This window comes from Gossypium hirsutum, chromosome A13, assembly GCF_007990345.1.
Source record: "Gossypium hirsutum isolate 1008001.06 chromosome A13, Gossypium_hirsutum_v2.1, whole genome shotgun sequence".
NCBI classification, from domain to species: domain Eukaryota; kingdom Viridiplantae; phylum Streptophyta; class Magnoliopsida; order Malvales; family Malvaceae; genus Gossypium; species Gossypium hirsutum.
Window position 1 is genome coordinate 111,477,090 of NC_053436.1, and position 16,343 is coordinate 111,493,432.

A 16,343-nucleotide genomic window follows, 5' to 3' on the forward strand; every position below is an offset into this window, starting at 1 on the left:
TGAAACTTTTATATTTGATGGTGTAGGTAAGTAACTCCATCCACCCACACCATTTACTTTTGTTTTATGTGGCAAAAAGGTAACGGTGTCTCCAGATTGCAATAAAAAAGCTAATGAACCACACAAGTAGGTATATTCTTGCATTATTCTCCTTGAATCAATATTGTAAACCATATATTTTCCTGAGAATGAGCTTTTCTCTCATAACATAAAACATATGCAAGAACCGGGTAATGAAACCTTGGTTGTGTTGACAAAGATTGAGACCTTCTCATCTTTTATGTCTACTAGCTGTTTATGTTTTGGGTTTTAGAATCTACTAGACAAGTAGCTGACAGATCTAGCTTAACACATTGGACAACTACAATTAATTACCAGTTATAAAATATTGAACTTGTAACATCATATATCCTATGGCTATGCTTGTTTTTTGGCTTCCTTCACAACCACAACATTATCAACAAGCATCAATGTTTAATGGGCATTCAACATTAGAAAAAACTTTTGTCTATGATTCATTCAACATTTCATGGACATTTTGCACCATCTTGATGCACATTGAAGTTGAACTGCTCCTCTCTTTCTCAATCAACATGTCCAGGTAAGAAAAACAGGCTGGTACACACAACTCCCACATGGGGACCTAGCCACGTGATTACTTTCTTGGTTCTATGCTCTTCAGTCCTATATTTCGTATATTTTGTTTCAGACAATTTTGCAACTTGTAGTAATATATATGATGAATAAACAAACTGGAGATATTCACCACAACCTTCACAAACTAATCTTGGAAGAAACACAAACTATATTATATGTATTAGGTTCATTGTTTACCTCTGTTGTTTAGGGAATCATTATCAATAAAATGTCTTAGCATATGCATGGCAGATACATTGTTTAATGTAAATGAATCGACAGTTGACCAAGATTAGTGGGTCCCGTTTCTCATCCTCATATGATGCTTCACTTGGTAATTGATCCAGCTCCATACTGCTGCTTATTTAACATTGGAGTTAGCAACCAAATCAACCATTTTTCTTTTGGGTTAACTACAACACCATCACCAATACCTCCAGAGAATCTATCCTATGGAAACACCTTTATTTGTGTTGAGCTTTCTTCTTCCCTGCATATCACATTCGCTGGTGGTTGAAGAGAGAAATGTAAGAGGTAAAAAACAATGTTGCTTAAAGCTCTTCTCTTTATTGATTTTTTAATGTAAAGATTGGACATTTCTATGTTGAATCTAGTTAGGAGATTTATTTGAAATATAGTATATGTATTGAATAGAAAATGCTTGGTCTTAAAAAGTTAATAGAGAGATTCAAAGGCACTCAAGTTCATGCCTTGAATCCACCAGGTAGCAATGGTGTTAACACTACTGGTTCTTCTTCTACACCCGGCAATTGTAGAGTTAAGTTTAAAGGATCAAAACAGAAATCCTCTAAGGCCTGCTCTGGTTCAGGAGCTGAAACTCTTATTCCTTTTGGATTCCCTAGAACTGACCACCTTGAGCCATCCATAGAACCTCACTTGAAACCTATTCAGTTAATAGAAACCTTAGCTGATCTCTTTCGCCGGTCTGAAGCTTGTTTAGAATCTGAGAAATCATTAATATACATTGAGCAGTACTCGATTTTGAGCAGCCTTGGTGATCCGAAGTTACTGAGAAGATGCCTCCGTGCCGCAAGGCAACATGCCTTGGATGTGCACTCAAAGGTAGTTTTATCAGCTTGGTTGAGGTATGAGAGGAGGGAAGATGAGCTTGAAGGTGTGTCCCCAATGGATTGCAGTAGTAGATTCATTCTTGAATGTCCTAAGGCTACTCTTGTATACGGGTATGATCCAAACTCGATTTATGACAACTGCAAGTGTTATCAAGAATGTGCCCAGTCCACTGATTCGCATATCTCTAAGGTGAAAACATTGGAAGAAGATAGTGATGTTTCATTTTGCGTAGGCAATGAGGAGATTGATTGTATTCGATTTAAAATTGCTGCACTTTCTAGACCACTTAAGGCCATGTTATATGGTAGTTTCAAGGAGTCAAAAAGTTGTAAAATCGATTTTTCACATACTGGTATCTCTGTAGAGGGAATGAGAGCTGTGGATTTGTACAGTAGGACTAGGAGGGTGGATTTGTTTCATCCTGAGGTTGTTTTAGAGCTCTTATCGTTTGCAAATAGGTTCTGTTGTGAGGAAATGAAGTCCGATTGTGATATTCATTTAGCTTCTTTAGTGAGCTGTATAGAGGATGCTTTGATCCTTATCGAATACGGGTTAGAAGAAAGGGCGAATTTTCTAGTAGCTTCGTGTTTACAGTTGTTGTTAAGAGAACTCCCAACTTCTCTTTATAACCCCAAAGTGATGAAAATGTTTTGTAGCTTTGAGGCAAAGGAGAGATTAGCATCAGCAGGGCATGCTTCTTTCATCTTGTATTATTTCCTAAGCCAGGTGTCTATGGAAGTGAATACAGTGTCGAATGTGACCGTGATGTTGTTAGAAAGGTTGAGAGAATGTGCGGCACAAAAATGGCAAAAGGCTCTAGCTTTGCATCAACTGGGATGTGTGTTGCTTGAGAGACAAGAATATACAAGTGCTCAATGTTGTTTCGAAGCAGCTGCTGAGGCAAGCCATGTTTATTCATTAGCTGGTAATGCAAGATGCAGATTCAAGCAAGGACAACGGTACTCAGCTTATAAGTTGATGAGCTTGGTTATCTCCGAGTATAAAGCAGTTGGCTGGATGTACCAGGAACGATCTTTGTATAATGTTGGGAAGGATAAGATTGATGATTTGAACACTGCAACAGAGTTGGATCCCACCCTTGTGTTCCCGTATAAATATCGAGCAGTCTTGAAGGCCGAGGAGAAGCAAACTACTGCTGCTATTTTGGAGATTGATAGAATCATAGGATTCAAACTTGAACCAGACTGCTTAGAATTACGAGCTTGGTTCTTCATAGCAATTGAGGATTATGGAAGTGCTCTGAGAGATGTTCAAGCACTGTTTACTTTGGACCCAAATTATAGGATGTTTGATGAGCACGTAAGCGGGGATAATTTGATTGAGTTCCTCAGCCTTAAGGTTGAACAAGGAAGCCAGGCTGATTGCTGGATGCAACTTTATGATCGATGGTCGTGTTTAGATGATATCGGCTCACTAGCAGTAATTCACCAGATGCTGGTTAATGACCCTGGAAAAAGCCTGCTTAGATTTCGGCAATTTCTACTTCTTTTGAGGTAAGTTCTATGTTATCAAGCTTGATAACAATAACATTTGTAGGTTAAACTGCCAAAAGGCTGTATATTATAAGATGAAGAATGGCGAATAACAATAACATTTGCAGGTTAAACTGCCAAAAGGCTGCTATGCGATGTTTGCGATTAGCTCGTAACCTTTCTAGTTCTGAACACAAAAAGCTAGTTTATGAAGGATGGATTTTACACGACACTGGCCATCGTGAAGAAGCTATTGCTAGAGCTGATGAATCCATTTCGATCCAGAGGTCATTTGAAGCCTTTTTCTTGAAAGCTTACATATTGGCAGATACGAGTCTGGGTCCCGAATCCTCTTATGTCATTCAACTTCTCGAGGAAGCCATTAGATGTCCTTCGGATGGTCTTCGTAAAGGACAAGTGAGTAAATATAGGCTTGGACTCCACCATTTGGTGTCATCGTGCATACTAATTTGATTGTTTATGGACTATGGTGATGTTTTGCAGGCACTCAATAATTTAGGCTCTATCTATGTGGATTGTGGTAAACTGGATGAAGCTACAAACTGTTATATGAATGCCCTTGAAATCAAGCATACAAGAGCTCATCAAGGGTTAGCCCGTATTCATTTTTTAAGAAATAAGCGAAAAGCCGCATATGATGAGATGTCCAAACTGATAGATAAGGCATGTAGTAATGCCTCGATATATGAAAAGCGGTCTGAATATTGTGATGGTTCGATGGCCAAGAATGATCTCAACATGGCAACCAGACTGGATCCACTTAGAACATACCCATATAGATACAGGGCAGCTGGTAATTTTCTATTTTCTTTTCTCTGTTTGGTGAAACTTGTGTTGCTGAGCCATGAAATAGTAATACTGACATGCTGCGTTTACTTGATCAGTGCTGATGGATGAGCAAAAAGACAGTGAGGCAATTAAGGAGGTTTCAAAAGCTATAGCTTTCAAGCCTGACCTGCAAATGCTTCATCTTCGAGCCGCTTTTTATGAGTCAATTGGTGACCTGAAATCGGCTGTTTGTGATTGTGAAGCAGCTATTTGCTTGGAACCCAATCATATAGACACGCTTGATTTGTATAATAAAGCCAGGGGAAAGTGATAGGCTGTGTCTTTGTTACATTTCTAATGAACCTGTGTTTCAAAGGCACATAACCAATTGACTAAGAGGATGTACGTTGGAGAGGGACTGTGACTACCCGACAAGAACAATTTCGTAGGTCAAATCATTCATTTGGTAATTTGCAGCGTTAAACGATGAAAACAAACAGCTAATTTGTTAAAGAATTAGTAATTCTTCTTCTAGATGAGGCTGAAATATGAAAGTTAATGATTCAGGCAAAACAAGTTCATTAAGCCAAACATATACAAAGCGATTTATGGTAGGTACTATTCTTTCTTATTAATACACAAATGGTGAATGTGGAGCAATAAAGTGAGTATCGGAAACCCAAAGTAGTTTTTAAGTTGAATCGGCTATCCATTTTGTGTGGAGTTTTAGCCTAAAATAAGAAACCTAGGCGAAGTAGATAGATATTTGTGGAATGTCAATATCATTGTCCTCATCATCCTCGCAAGCCACAACGACATCCAGGTGCTTTCCGTTTGGGCCCAATTCAGCCTTAGCCACTTCAAGGGCTAGATCTACCATCTTCTTGTCCATTCGTTCTCTGTGCCGAAGAAACATGCTATTATACAACAAGCAACTTCCATAAGATATACTGTAGGCATTCAACCCCTTATCTTTCAGCCACTGGATGAGTTCTCTCAAACTTGGGTTGCCTTTCAGGATCCATCGGTCCCAAACAGTCCAGCTCATGTCACTGTGTTTGATGGTTTTGGGTGGAACCGGCTCTGCCATAGAGAATAGAGGCAGTGCAAGGTTTGCGAAAGTGTTACGGTAGTCTTCCAGTTTGTGTCCTCCATCCAGAGCTTTGTAAAGTTCCAGGCAGACGAGACCAGTGGCCATAGCTGTGGAAGTGGCAATTGCAGGGATAATTCTTCCAGCAATGAACTTGGCTTTCAGCTTGTCCACCTCTGGAATGCTGTAGTTCCTGGCCCTCATATTTGCAAGCCCAGCTATCAGATCCATATGGTAGTTTGTATCATCATCCTAAAGAATTTTAGAGAAAATATTAATATAAAAGCATTCATTGGCTTCAAAAACTAAAAATTGTATACATGGTAAATATACAAGTGATAAGGAGAACCTTCTCAAACTGAATAGGTTTCATCTTGAACCCTAGTGGCAAATTTTTCGTGCAAAGCTCTAACTTGAAGATGAGTTCATCGATAACTGCTGCATCATCTATAGATGCAACAGAGAGTGTATTAGCCTTCTCATCCGTTACAATTTTTACATCTTTCTTCGGCTCAAAGTCTGGGACTATTAGTTTCTCAATAGCCTCAGCCAACATCTTCGGATGCTCAATCCAATCAGGAATAGGAATGCCAAATGTTTCAGCCCTCAGGATAGAAGCAGCCATAACAAATTGCAGATGACTTGGATCAACTACTGAGAACTGAAGTGGCTGAGGGAATCTTTTTGGGGCAGACCAGAACGGAGCCCCTGTACTGGTTGCAGCATCTTCAGGAAACGTATAAATCAGCTGCTTTACACGATTCACGAAGTAGTCTTCAAATCTAGATGCAAAAGAAGGATAATGTCAAAAAGAGACACAACAAAAGCACCATCTTCACTTATGAATATAGTATCAATTTAATGTCAAAGAAGTACCTTAGACGAGCCCAAGCAATGCAGTCTTGGAATGTTTCACACTTCTCTTTCTCAAGGCATTCAAGAACCCGTTCCAAATTATCTCTAGCTTGAGCATCACCAGCATTCCTTTGTGCAGTTTTGTACTCAACTGGGTTAGACAGATATGCATTTACTTCAGCAGGAGTTTTCTCAAGAAGACCCTCAAACTCAGATCGAGCCCATGTCAAACAATGGTCAATATTGTGAGGGAACGAATGCACAGTGCACATAGGAGCCTGTTTCTCAGGTGGGTCTCTTGAAGCACCATAGTTTTCAGTTAGGTGAGGAATGACCATCTGAGTGTTGCATTTAGCACCTAGGGTTCCTGACTCAAGAAGTGGTTTCTGGAAATATAAGCACCTCTGATCAATATAAAGCCTAGCATTAACATTATCCAATGCATTGATAATCACGGTTAAATTCTCCCAGAAGGTGTCATCGAACACATTTTCAGTTTCAGGACCCACGCGGTTTTGCAAAGCTTCAATGTTTAAACGAGAATTTATTGATGCAGCAGCAGAAGCAGCAACTGTGGATTTGGCCTGCCCAATATTCCAATCCCGGAAGAGAAACTGCCTGCTCAAGTTGCTCTTCTCAATTACATCATCATCAGTGACAGTTAGCTTTCCTTGGTCACCACATGAAACTCCCATCAGAGCAATATTTTTTAAGAACTCACAACCTAGAGCACCAGATCCCACGATGAATACTTTTGCATCCTCCAGTTTCTTTTGGAGCTTGGACCCAAACACTGAAATTTGTGCATCATAACGGGTATTTAATGGTTTTAAATCACTAGGGTCCAGAGGCTCTGTAGGAAGTGACTCCACTGAGTCAAAATAAAAGAACTGTATAACCAAATGATAGAGGATTAGTATAATAGAAGAAATAATTAGGTTGCATAAGTTTCAATAAATTTTACAGTCAATGTCATAAACTCTTATTAAGTCTCAGAGATGGTGAAGAAGAGGATGGGGAGGTGATAGATGTTTGAGCCACAGTCCAAGGTATTTCATCCCATTAATATTCCAAAAGCACAGTATGATTAAAATTTTAAATTCAAAAATCCATGCATAAGGGTAAGTGAGAGTAAATTCAATTTATACAGTGCAACACAAGGCAATTTGCAAAAGATAAATGATACTGACCTGAAAGAGGGGATGAAACTTTCCAGAGCATGCTTTGACAACCTCTTGTCCTACAATTCCACCAAACATGGCAGCCATGGGATTCAGTACAGCTCTGGCACCAAAGGCAAAGTTTCGCAAAAGTTTTGGGTTGATATCTTCCACCTTTCCATCTCCCACTCTCTCATTAATGTTACCAGCGATAGAAATAAGCTTATTGGCATCTTCTTCTGAACCAGCAACTGGAAAACGTCCTAAATCAGAGACAAACTTATCCAGTGCTTGGAATGCTATGTGTAACAGAGGTGGACGGTCAAACTTTGAGAAATCACTCAGCAGAAATTCACCAGGATCTTTGAGAGCCTCTCTTAATGGTTTGAAATTTAACACCTTTGGCTGTTTCACTTGTGTAACAATACCTCCTTTAATATACGTACCAAATTTGGTAGTATCCTCTTCAAGAGTAAATGAATACGGCCTTGCCATCTTAATCTTCCTTGGTTTTCCATCATTTAGTTCTGTCATTCCATGAACTTCGGAGAAGACAACGAGATCCCCATCTTGAAACTCAAGCCTTTCATCATCAACACATGATACAAATGCTGGGTAGTCATTGCTTATAGATGCAATTATACCCGTATGAGGATCCTCTCCGTCAACATCAACTACAGTGAACTCAGGTCCAAAATCACAAAATATAGAACCGAAAAGACCTCTAACTTCAGCCTTGATGAAAGAGATAGGAGGATTATAATTATGACAATAATCATCAAACTCAATAGCTTTCTCAAAACTGATATCAGTAAATACAACAGCCTGCACAATGAAAGATGAAGGCAAGGTTATGTGATGGAATAGCAGAGAATGTACAGATCCTCCAAATACTCGTGCAACATAGAGCAAGATTTTAGCTCAAATTGCAGATTATTTTCCAGGTAAATACACTCTCAGGAAATCTCCATCATATCACATCTTCCTAACTGTATCAGATATAAACAGTGGAATTTGAGGTGATGATAATTGAAGTTCAGCATGATTTCTCAAGGTTTGTTACAAAACAAATGGAGCAAGTTCCAAATTCAGTTAACCATTAAAAAGAAAACAAGGTAAGCAATTATAGACAGGGTAGATCCAAAGACTAAGTACCTGGAAGTTGGAAAGTTGTTCCTTGGTTAATTTTGTTGTTAAGGTGGAAATGATCACAGCATTGTTAAGTTCCTGCAACTTCTGAACAGAAGCAACAGCCCTGTTTTTACCAACATCAGTCTCGGAAAACACAAAATTGCTGGACAAATCCCACACTTCCACCACCCCTTCATCATGCAAAGTCACTGATTTGACACCAGCGAGAATGAGATTCTTTGCTGCACAAGCAAAAGAAATAAGAGTCTCAGTGAGATACCAATCTATAATCATTATCATATATACATCCCAAAATATAACCAAAAGATATCACAACCCAGGGATTGAGAATGGGAAATTCTATATGGATCACAGATTAATTAGTTCTGGCATAATTTTTAGCTCGTAATTTTCAACATTAGCACATGAATTTCCATCAGCTTTCCATCAACCCATTAGAAACTCAGCTACCGATGTTTACAAAAGCAAATTCAGAAACAAAAACCGATCCATCAAATTGAATCAGCAAAACAAGACATTCCTAAATATCATCAACTTTTAATCTCGTGATTTCTGAAACAATCTATTAGATCATGCAACTAGTACAAATTGGAATATGGGATCTATCACAACACATAAGGAACGGAAAATTATCATCGCTTATAGATAAGATACAAATAAATTTTCTTTCACCAAAATTAAGAAAGGATAGAAAGAAATCAAAATTCGAGAACTCATACCAATCTCAGCTCCAAGACCTTGCATCCCGGAAATAAGAATATTCGATGCGAAAAGCCGCCTCATAGTCTCACGGCCATAGACGGCCAGCTGCCGACTATGGAGATCTTCATCGATTTCAGTGTAATTTGCACCGCCAAGAGCCATGATCGACGGTGAAGATTCAACTACTCTACTGTTACTCTGATCGCTGTTACTTCCAAGAATTGCACTAATATCACCGTTATTAACCGCGACGGCGACGATGCAGCTATCAAGGTGGTGTGTGTTAAAGGTTGATGAGACCGCGGGTATCGGTGGTAGCAGTGGTTTGGGGGGTCAGCTTCTATAACTACTACTCTATTATCAACAGTAGCTCTATAGAATATAGAGTGAGAAACTGCCGAAAATGCCACAAAAACACCATGGAAATTACGATGAGTGCCACGACGTAAGATAGTAATATAAAAGTAGTAAACAACTATGGCGGACGAGAGGAAGAAGATTATGATAGAAATAACAAACAAACAGAAATTATGAAATCCAACCTAAAGCCTAACTTGAACATGGTTTGATGGCATAGAGTGTACAATAAAATGGTCGAAAGAAGAAATGAGATTGATAAGATGATTTACCCAGGAAGAAAAGGAGAGAATCAGCTGGAAATGAGTTGAGACTTGAGACAGAAAGATGATTTTATCATCTGCTGAAAGATCACTGTTGCCATTTGAAAGTTTAGTTAAGAATATAGAATATAGAATATAGAATATATGATCGAATGGCTAATGGCGAATAGCGATGGGCGACCAAGGTTGACCTCACGTATAAGAATCCAAATTTTCTTCTTTCTTTCATGTCTCTTTTACAATTTTTTTTTTAATGTTATGAATGAAAATCCCAAAGTTTTTTTCTTGCGATATAAGCAATCACAAGTTTTCAAATTGACTAGATCTAAAGTTGCTCAATTAGAGCTTACTTTCTAAATTTAAAAAAAAAATAGCAAAAAGTTTAAATAAAAAGTTTTCAATAAAAAATTAATTTATATAAAAATTTTAACTTAAATTGGTGTTATATTTTTATTTTATGTTGTTAAAACTTCTGGGAGAAGGAATTCTGATTTCGTAAGTAAAATTATAACTGGATGGTATAAAAGGAATAAAAAAGTAATTAATTGACCATTAAAATTTTCAATTTATATTAACTATATTTGTAAGTTAAAAAAAAAAAGAGAAGAAATTCAACCATAAATGTACCTTCGAAATTAAATATTACAAACATTTTTTTTATCAAGTTTTCAAATCCCAACCAGAATGAATACTTAAGAAACTTAGAACCGAGCAGATGCTAACATTACTGTACATATTTACAAGAGAAGCATGCATGGCCAAGAAATGACGTGAGAAAATTATTATTATCATATTCTACAACTACACTAATCTAATGCTATATGAAATGTGCAAGGTCTTTGGCAGAATTTAATCCATTTGTATGTTCATCCGCTATTAACACCAGATCATCAGAATAAAACTTGAAGCAGCCTTAAACCTCGGTGATTAGAAGAAAACTTCTGTCAGTGGTAGTAGATGGATATCGGAGGAATGTCCATATCGTTGCCTTCATTATCATCACATGCCACTGACACATCCAAGTGGGATCTATATGGAGGCAATCCTGCCTTGGCAAATTCCCGAACCACTTCCACCACTTTCTTATCCAATCGTTGCCGGTGCCTCAGGAACAAGCTGTTGAAGAGCAGGCAATTTCCATAGGATATGCTGTAAGCATTTAAACCATTGCCTTTGAGCCATTTGATGACTTGTTTCAGTGTGGGGTTATCTCTCAAGACCCACCTGTCCCATACAGTCCACTTCATGTCACGGTGTTTCAGGACCTTGTGTGGGACTGGCTCAGCCATAGAGAACAAAGGCAGTGCTAAATTTGTGAATGTATTTCGATAGTCCTCCACTTTATGTGCTCCATCTAGAACCTTGTATAACTTGAGGCAGACAAGGCCTGTAGCCATAGCCGTTGCAGTGGCAATTGATGGTATGATTCTTCCAGCAATTAACTTTGCTTTTAACTTATCCACCTCGGGAATGCTATGGTTCCTTGCCCTCATATTGGCAAGCCCAGCAATAAGATCCACATGAAAGTTTGTATCATCATCCTGCAATTCAAGGAATCACAGGTTGATTAAAGATGCTCAATTGACACCAAAAGAAAAATTATTTGTAACCGGAATTTAAAAAATAAACCTCAAACCTAGTTTCCTACTAACTAGTCGTAAACCAAAATTTTCCACCAATTATCATAATAGCTACAAAAAATTTCTAGAAATAAGAAAAATAATCCAGAATAGCACAACTAGTTATCCCAACAGAGAAGATATGAGCAAACCTTTTCAAATTGAATTGGCTTCATCCTGAATTCGGATGACAGATTGTTCCGGCAAAGCTCTAACTTCAAGAGTAACTGATTAATAACAGCTACATCATCTACAGAGCCAGCAGAACGTGTAGCCTTCTCATCTGTCGCAATTTTCACACCTTCCTTTGGCTGAAAATCGGGGACTATTACTTTCTCAACTGCCTCAGCCAACATCTTAGGGTTCTTCACCAAGTCAGGGACAGGACTATCAAATGTTTCAGCTCTAAGTATGGATGCTGCCATAATAAATTGGAGTTGGCTAGGATCAACTGCTGAAAACTGAAGTGGATGTGGGAATCGCTTTGAAGCAGACCAGAAGGGAGCCCCGGTACTGGTTGCAGCATCCTCAGGAAATGTAAATTTTAACTGCTTAATCCGGTTAACAAAATAGTCTTCAAATCTGAGCGCACAAGAAGCATTATGTCATTATAAGAGGTTTGTATTAGAAACAAATGCAAATGAAGCATTTTTCCTCGATCACATAAAGCACTACCTTAGGCGAGCCCAGGTCACACAACCCTGGAATGTCTCACATTTTCCCCGATCAAGACACTCGAGGATGCGCTCCAAGTTATCCCTAGCCTAAGCATCAGCAGCATTTCTCATTGAGGTGGCATATTCAACCGGGTTGGATAGATAGGCTCAAGCAAGCCCTCAAACTCAGATCGAGCCCATGTCAAGCAGTGGTCAATATTATGTGGAAATGAGTGCACTGTGCACACGGGTGCTTGTCTTTCAGGTGGGTCTCTTGAGGCTCCATAGTTCTCAGTCAGATAGGGAATCACCATCTGAGTGTTGCATTTAGCACCAAGAGTTCCTGATTCAAGAAGTGGTTTCTGGAAATACAAGCACCTCTGATCAACATACAGCCTAGCACCAACATTATCTAATGCATTAATGGCCACTGTTAGGTTTTCCCCGAAGGCATCATTAAACACACTCTCAGTTTCAGGACCTACGCGATTTTGCAAAGCTTCAATTTTAAGCTGAGAATTTATGGATGCAGCAGCAGAAGCAGCAATAGTTAATTTAGCCTGCCCAATGTTCCAATCACAGAACAAAAACTGCCTGCTGAGGTTGCTTTTCTCAATTACATCATCATCGGCGATTGTTAGCTTGCCCTGGCTCCCACATGAAACACCCATCAATGCTAGATATTTTAGGAACTCACAGCCTAGAGCACCAGATCCAACTATAAAAACTTTTGCATCCTTCAGCTTCTTCTGAAGTTTAGTGCCAAACACCAATATTTGTGCATCATAACGACTATTCAATGGTTTAAAATCATTGGGGTCCAAAGGTTCAACAGGAAGTGACTCCACCGAGTCAAAATAGAAGAACTGGTAAAAACATAGTGAAGGTTAAACTTCCACTAAAAGTAGAGTTGAAAAGAAGATAGCAATATATATAAGCAGTGAAACTGTCGCAAATTAAATAAGTCGAAGAAAATTGCTATAGATTAGGTTCTTGAAAGTGATTGAGCTGAAAAGCTTCCAATTCACCTTCTACTTAACAAAGCTTCTAATTCTAATAAAACCAAAAATTAACTGTCTAAAAAATAAACATTAGAGGTGCTTAAAACTTCAAAACAGGTTCATCAATTTGCATTAATTAGACATAAAGCCCAAATAGCATATGCAAGAATGTATAAATTATGTGTGCGGAGGCATCCATACATGCATGTGCAAAGAGGCAGCCAGATATACATGTGCCTCATGACAACCAGACAATACATATGAGATAGACAGAGAAGGAGAAAGAAAGAGAGAGAGTGTTCCAGCCAACCTGAAAAAGAGGATGAAATTTTCCAGAACATGCTTTAACAACCTCTTGTCCCACAATTCCCCCAAACATGGCAGCCATGGGATTAAGTACTGCTCTGGCACCAAAGGCAAAGCACCTGAGAAGTTTTGGGTTAATATCTTGCACTTTTCCCTCTCCAAGGCACTCATTGATGTTAGCAGCAATAGATGTGAGCTTCTCAGCATCCTTTTCTGACCCAGCAACAGGTAAGCAGTCAAATTCAGATATAAACTTATCCAATGCTTGAAATGCTAGGTGCAGGAGAGGTAAGTGGTCGAACTTTGAGAAATCACTCAGAAGAAAATCACCAGGATCTTTAAGAGCTTCTCTCAATGGCTTGAATTTTAACACCTTCGGCTGTTTCACCTGTGAGACAATGCCACCTTTCACATATGTACCAAAATTTGTTGTGTCCTCCTCAAGAGTAAATGAGTATGGCTTTGCACTTCTAATTTTCTGGGACTTTCCGTCATTGAGCTCTGTCATTCCTTGAACTTCAGAGAACATAACAAAATCCCATCCTGAAACTCAAGTCTTTCATCATCAATGCATGAAACTAGGGTAGGGTTGTCATTACTGATGGATGCAATTATGCCTGTGTGTGGTTTCCTCTCTGTCGACATCAACAACAGTAAGCTGGGGACCAAAGTCACAAAAGATATAACCAAAAAGGCCTCTTACTTCAGTCTTGACAAATGAAATGGGGGGCTTATGATTATGGCAGTAGTCATTGAATTCAAGGGCTTTTTCAAGTCTTAGATCAGTGAATACAACGGCCTGCACCAGTTAGAAAAGAACCAACTGAATACAACACGATATCAGCAAAAAATATAACAAGAGAGAGGACACAGGGTAGCCACGAACATAAAACCTTGAATTTAGTGGAACTTTATTTTTCCAAGTGCCCAAACTCTGTAGTCTCTAGTCTACCAGCAAATCTAGTAGAACAAATTGTTTTCAACTAACATTTTTATCCCCAAGCATCCGAACACTCATGTTACTTTGACTCTTTATTTACCTTTTAAGTATCTACATCCGACACATATTTGGACACAAGTACGGGGACCAGTCCTACAAATATACAGAAAAACTTAGGAAAAATATGAGCATTCCTGTGTTGGACAGGTACCCACATCCAACATTCACCTTTGAATCTAAATAACATAACCCAACACCAGATTTCAATGCTAACAAGAAAAATCACGTAAGGCTAAACTTGATACTAAGACATTTCAAAGAACAAGATTCATCAGCAAGCAACTTAACATGAGGGAAATACCTGGAAATCAGAAAGATGTTCTTTTGTCAACTTTGTTGTTAAGGTGGAAACCAGGACAGCATTATTTAACTCCTGCAACTTCTGAACAGAAGCAAGTGCCCTATTCTTACCAACATCATTCTCAGAGAAAGCAAAATTACTTGACAAATCCCACAACTCCACTATTCCTCCATCATGCAAGGTGACAGACTTGACACTAGCAAGAATGAGATTCTTAGCTGCAGAAAGCAAAAAATAACATTGAAGCGAGCAAAATTTGGCAACCATAGACTTAACAATGCAGGTATTAAATCAAATAAAACGAAGGGTTTTTACTTTTATATTTTTCTCCTGCAGTCTTGCTCATAATTAGATTAGCACACGGCAAGCTTATAAACCTGCTTATGGAGCTATTGAACTCCAAAGTTAAATGTATAAAGATTATAATCTGTAATGATTATGCTAAATACACAGATGTTCAGGGTTCCGTCCTAAGGTCTCAGAATGCTATTAACAACAGCATTTCAACTAATGGTGGACCAATAACGCTATAAATGACTGTAAACAACAATAACACAGTGCCCAATGCTGCACTAATGTAATTAATACCTCAAAGTCATAGATATAGTTATCATGCAGAACAAGAAACTCGTTAAAGAACGCCATAAGAAAAAATCAGCACCCCAAAGCAATTGATTTTTGAAAAGAACAAGAAAGTGATTCATTTTCAAGAACATAAAGCAAATTCAAGAAAGTAGGAAATCAATACCAATTTCGGCACCGAGTCCCTGCATCCCGGAAATGAGGATATTGGAGGCGAAAAGATGCTGCATAGTCTCACGGCCATAAACAGCAAGCTGCCGGCTGTGTAGATCCTCATCTATATCAATATGTTTCGCGTAGCCGAGAGTCATGATCGATGGCTCGACCACGCTACTGCTACTATGGCTACTACTATTGTTCCCTACGGTTACGGTGTTGTTACTAACCGTCAAACAGGTGGCAGCAATGGCACAAATACGATGCTTCTTGATCGCCGATGTGACACAAACGTCTTTTATATTGTTGTTTTCACTCTCTCCTACAACCGCTCCTTCACCCGCTCTCTTTCTTGGAAGCATATAGTACAGTAAATTGCCAAGAAACACAATAAAAAAATTACCGTCAATGCCACAAATGCATACACAGTTTCTAATATCATTCATCCCCCAAACATTTTCATTTCAACCAAATAAATATGAGCGAATCCTAAACATGATCATTCTTTTTATTCTTATTCAAGCAATTAAACGACTGAAAATTGAAAAATAAAAAAAAGGTACCTATTAGGATCTGATAAAAGAAGAGAAGAAAAGTTGCGGGAAAATAGGAGAGAGAACTAAATGATGGGAATTGTTGTTCAATGAGCTTATTACGGTTCAATGGGGAGTTAATATAAGGAGAATGAGGGGAAGGGCATTTATGGACTTGCAAAAAGTTCTTCTTTTGAGGGTTTTGGGTCTGTGCAATGCAAGCAACCATTTTCATTTTTTCTCTGTTTTGGGTTTTTGAGAGACGAGGGGAGGATAAAATTTAACTCAGGTGGAATTACGTGGGCCGTACAAGGCAATTAAACGGTCAATGAATGGATCATGTTCAAGTAAAAGGAGATTTTAGGTTAAATTTTTCTATCAGTCCCTGTATTTTGCAAAGTTGTGTATTTAGTCTCTATACTTTTTTAATTTCTTAAATTACAGTCCTCACCAAATATATTATCATATATACAATGTCGTGTTAGCTTACTATTTCTCACTGAGAATCCAATTAATAGATTAATAACTATAATTTGTATCAAGATTGAATTTTAAAATTCAAAAAAAATATGAAAACTTAGAATGATCCAATTAGAAAAT

General features: G+C 38.3%; 2 protein-coding genes and 1 pseudogene across 2 annotated transcripts; 1 reads left to right on the top strand and 2 right to left on the bottom strand.

The window, feature by feature from the left end:
- Positions 1 to 782: 782 nt before the first annotated feature.
- LOC107957663 (ethylene-overproduction protein 1) lies at positions 783 to 4,544 on the top strand. Its single transcript, XM_041085992.1, has 4 exons — positions 783 to 3,242; positions 3,350 to 3,638; positions 3,726 to 4,035; positions 4,127 to 4,544. Exons 1-4 carry the CDS (start codon positions 1,294 to 1,296, stop codon positions 4,339 to 4,341), a joined length of 2,763 nt encoding a protein of 920 aa, XP_040941926.1. The 5' UTR covers positions 783 to 1,293; the 3' UTR covers positions 4,342 to 4,544.
- Positions 4,545 to 4,572: 28 nt separating this feature from the next.
- LOC107957662 (ubiquitin-activating enzyme E1 1) lies at positions 4,573 to 9,816 on the bottom strand. The gene is made up of 7 exons (XM_016893209.2): positions 9,599 to 9,816; positions 8,987 to 9,363; positions 8,271 to 8,488; positions 7,146 to 7,940; positions 5,977 to 6,845; positions 5,450 to 5,882; positions 4,573 to 5,352 (listed from the first exon to the last, which is right to left on the bottom strand). The coding sequence occupies exons 2-7, from the start codon at positions 9,129 to 9,131 to the stop codon at positions 4,756 to 4,758; spliced, it is 3,057 nt and encodes a 1,018-aa protein (XP_016748698.2). The 5' UTR covers positions 9,132 to 9,363; positions 9,599 to 9,816; the 3' UTR covers positions 4,573 to 4,755.
- A 383-nt stretch (positions 9,817 to 10,199) lies between these two features.
- LOC107957664 (ubiquitin-activating enzyme E1 1-like) lies at positions 10,200 to 16,025 on the bottom strand (annotated as a pseudogene).
- Positions 16,026 to 16,343: the final 318 nt, after the last annotated feature.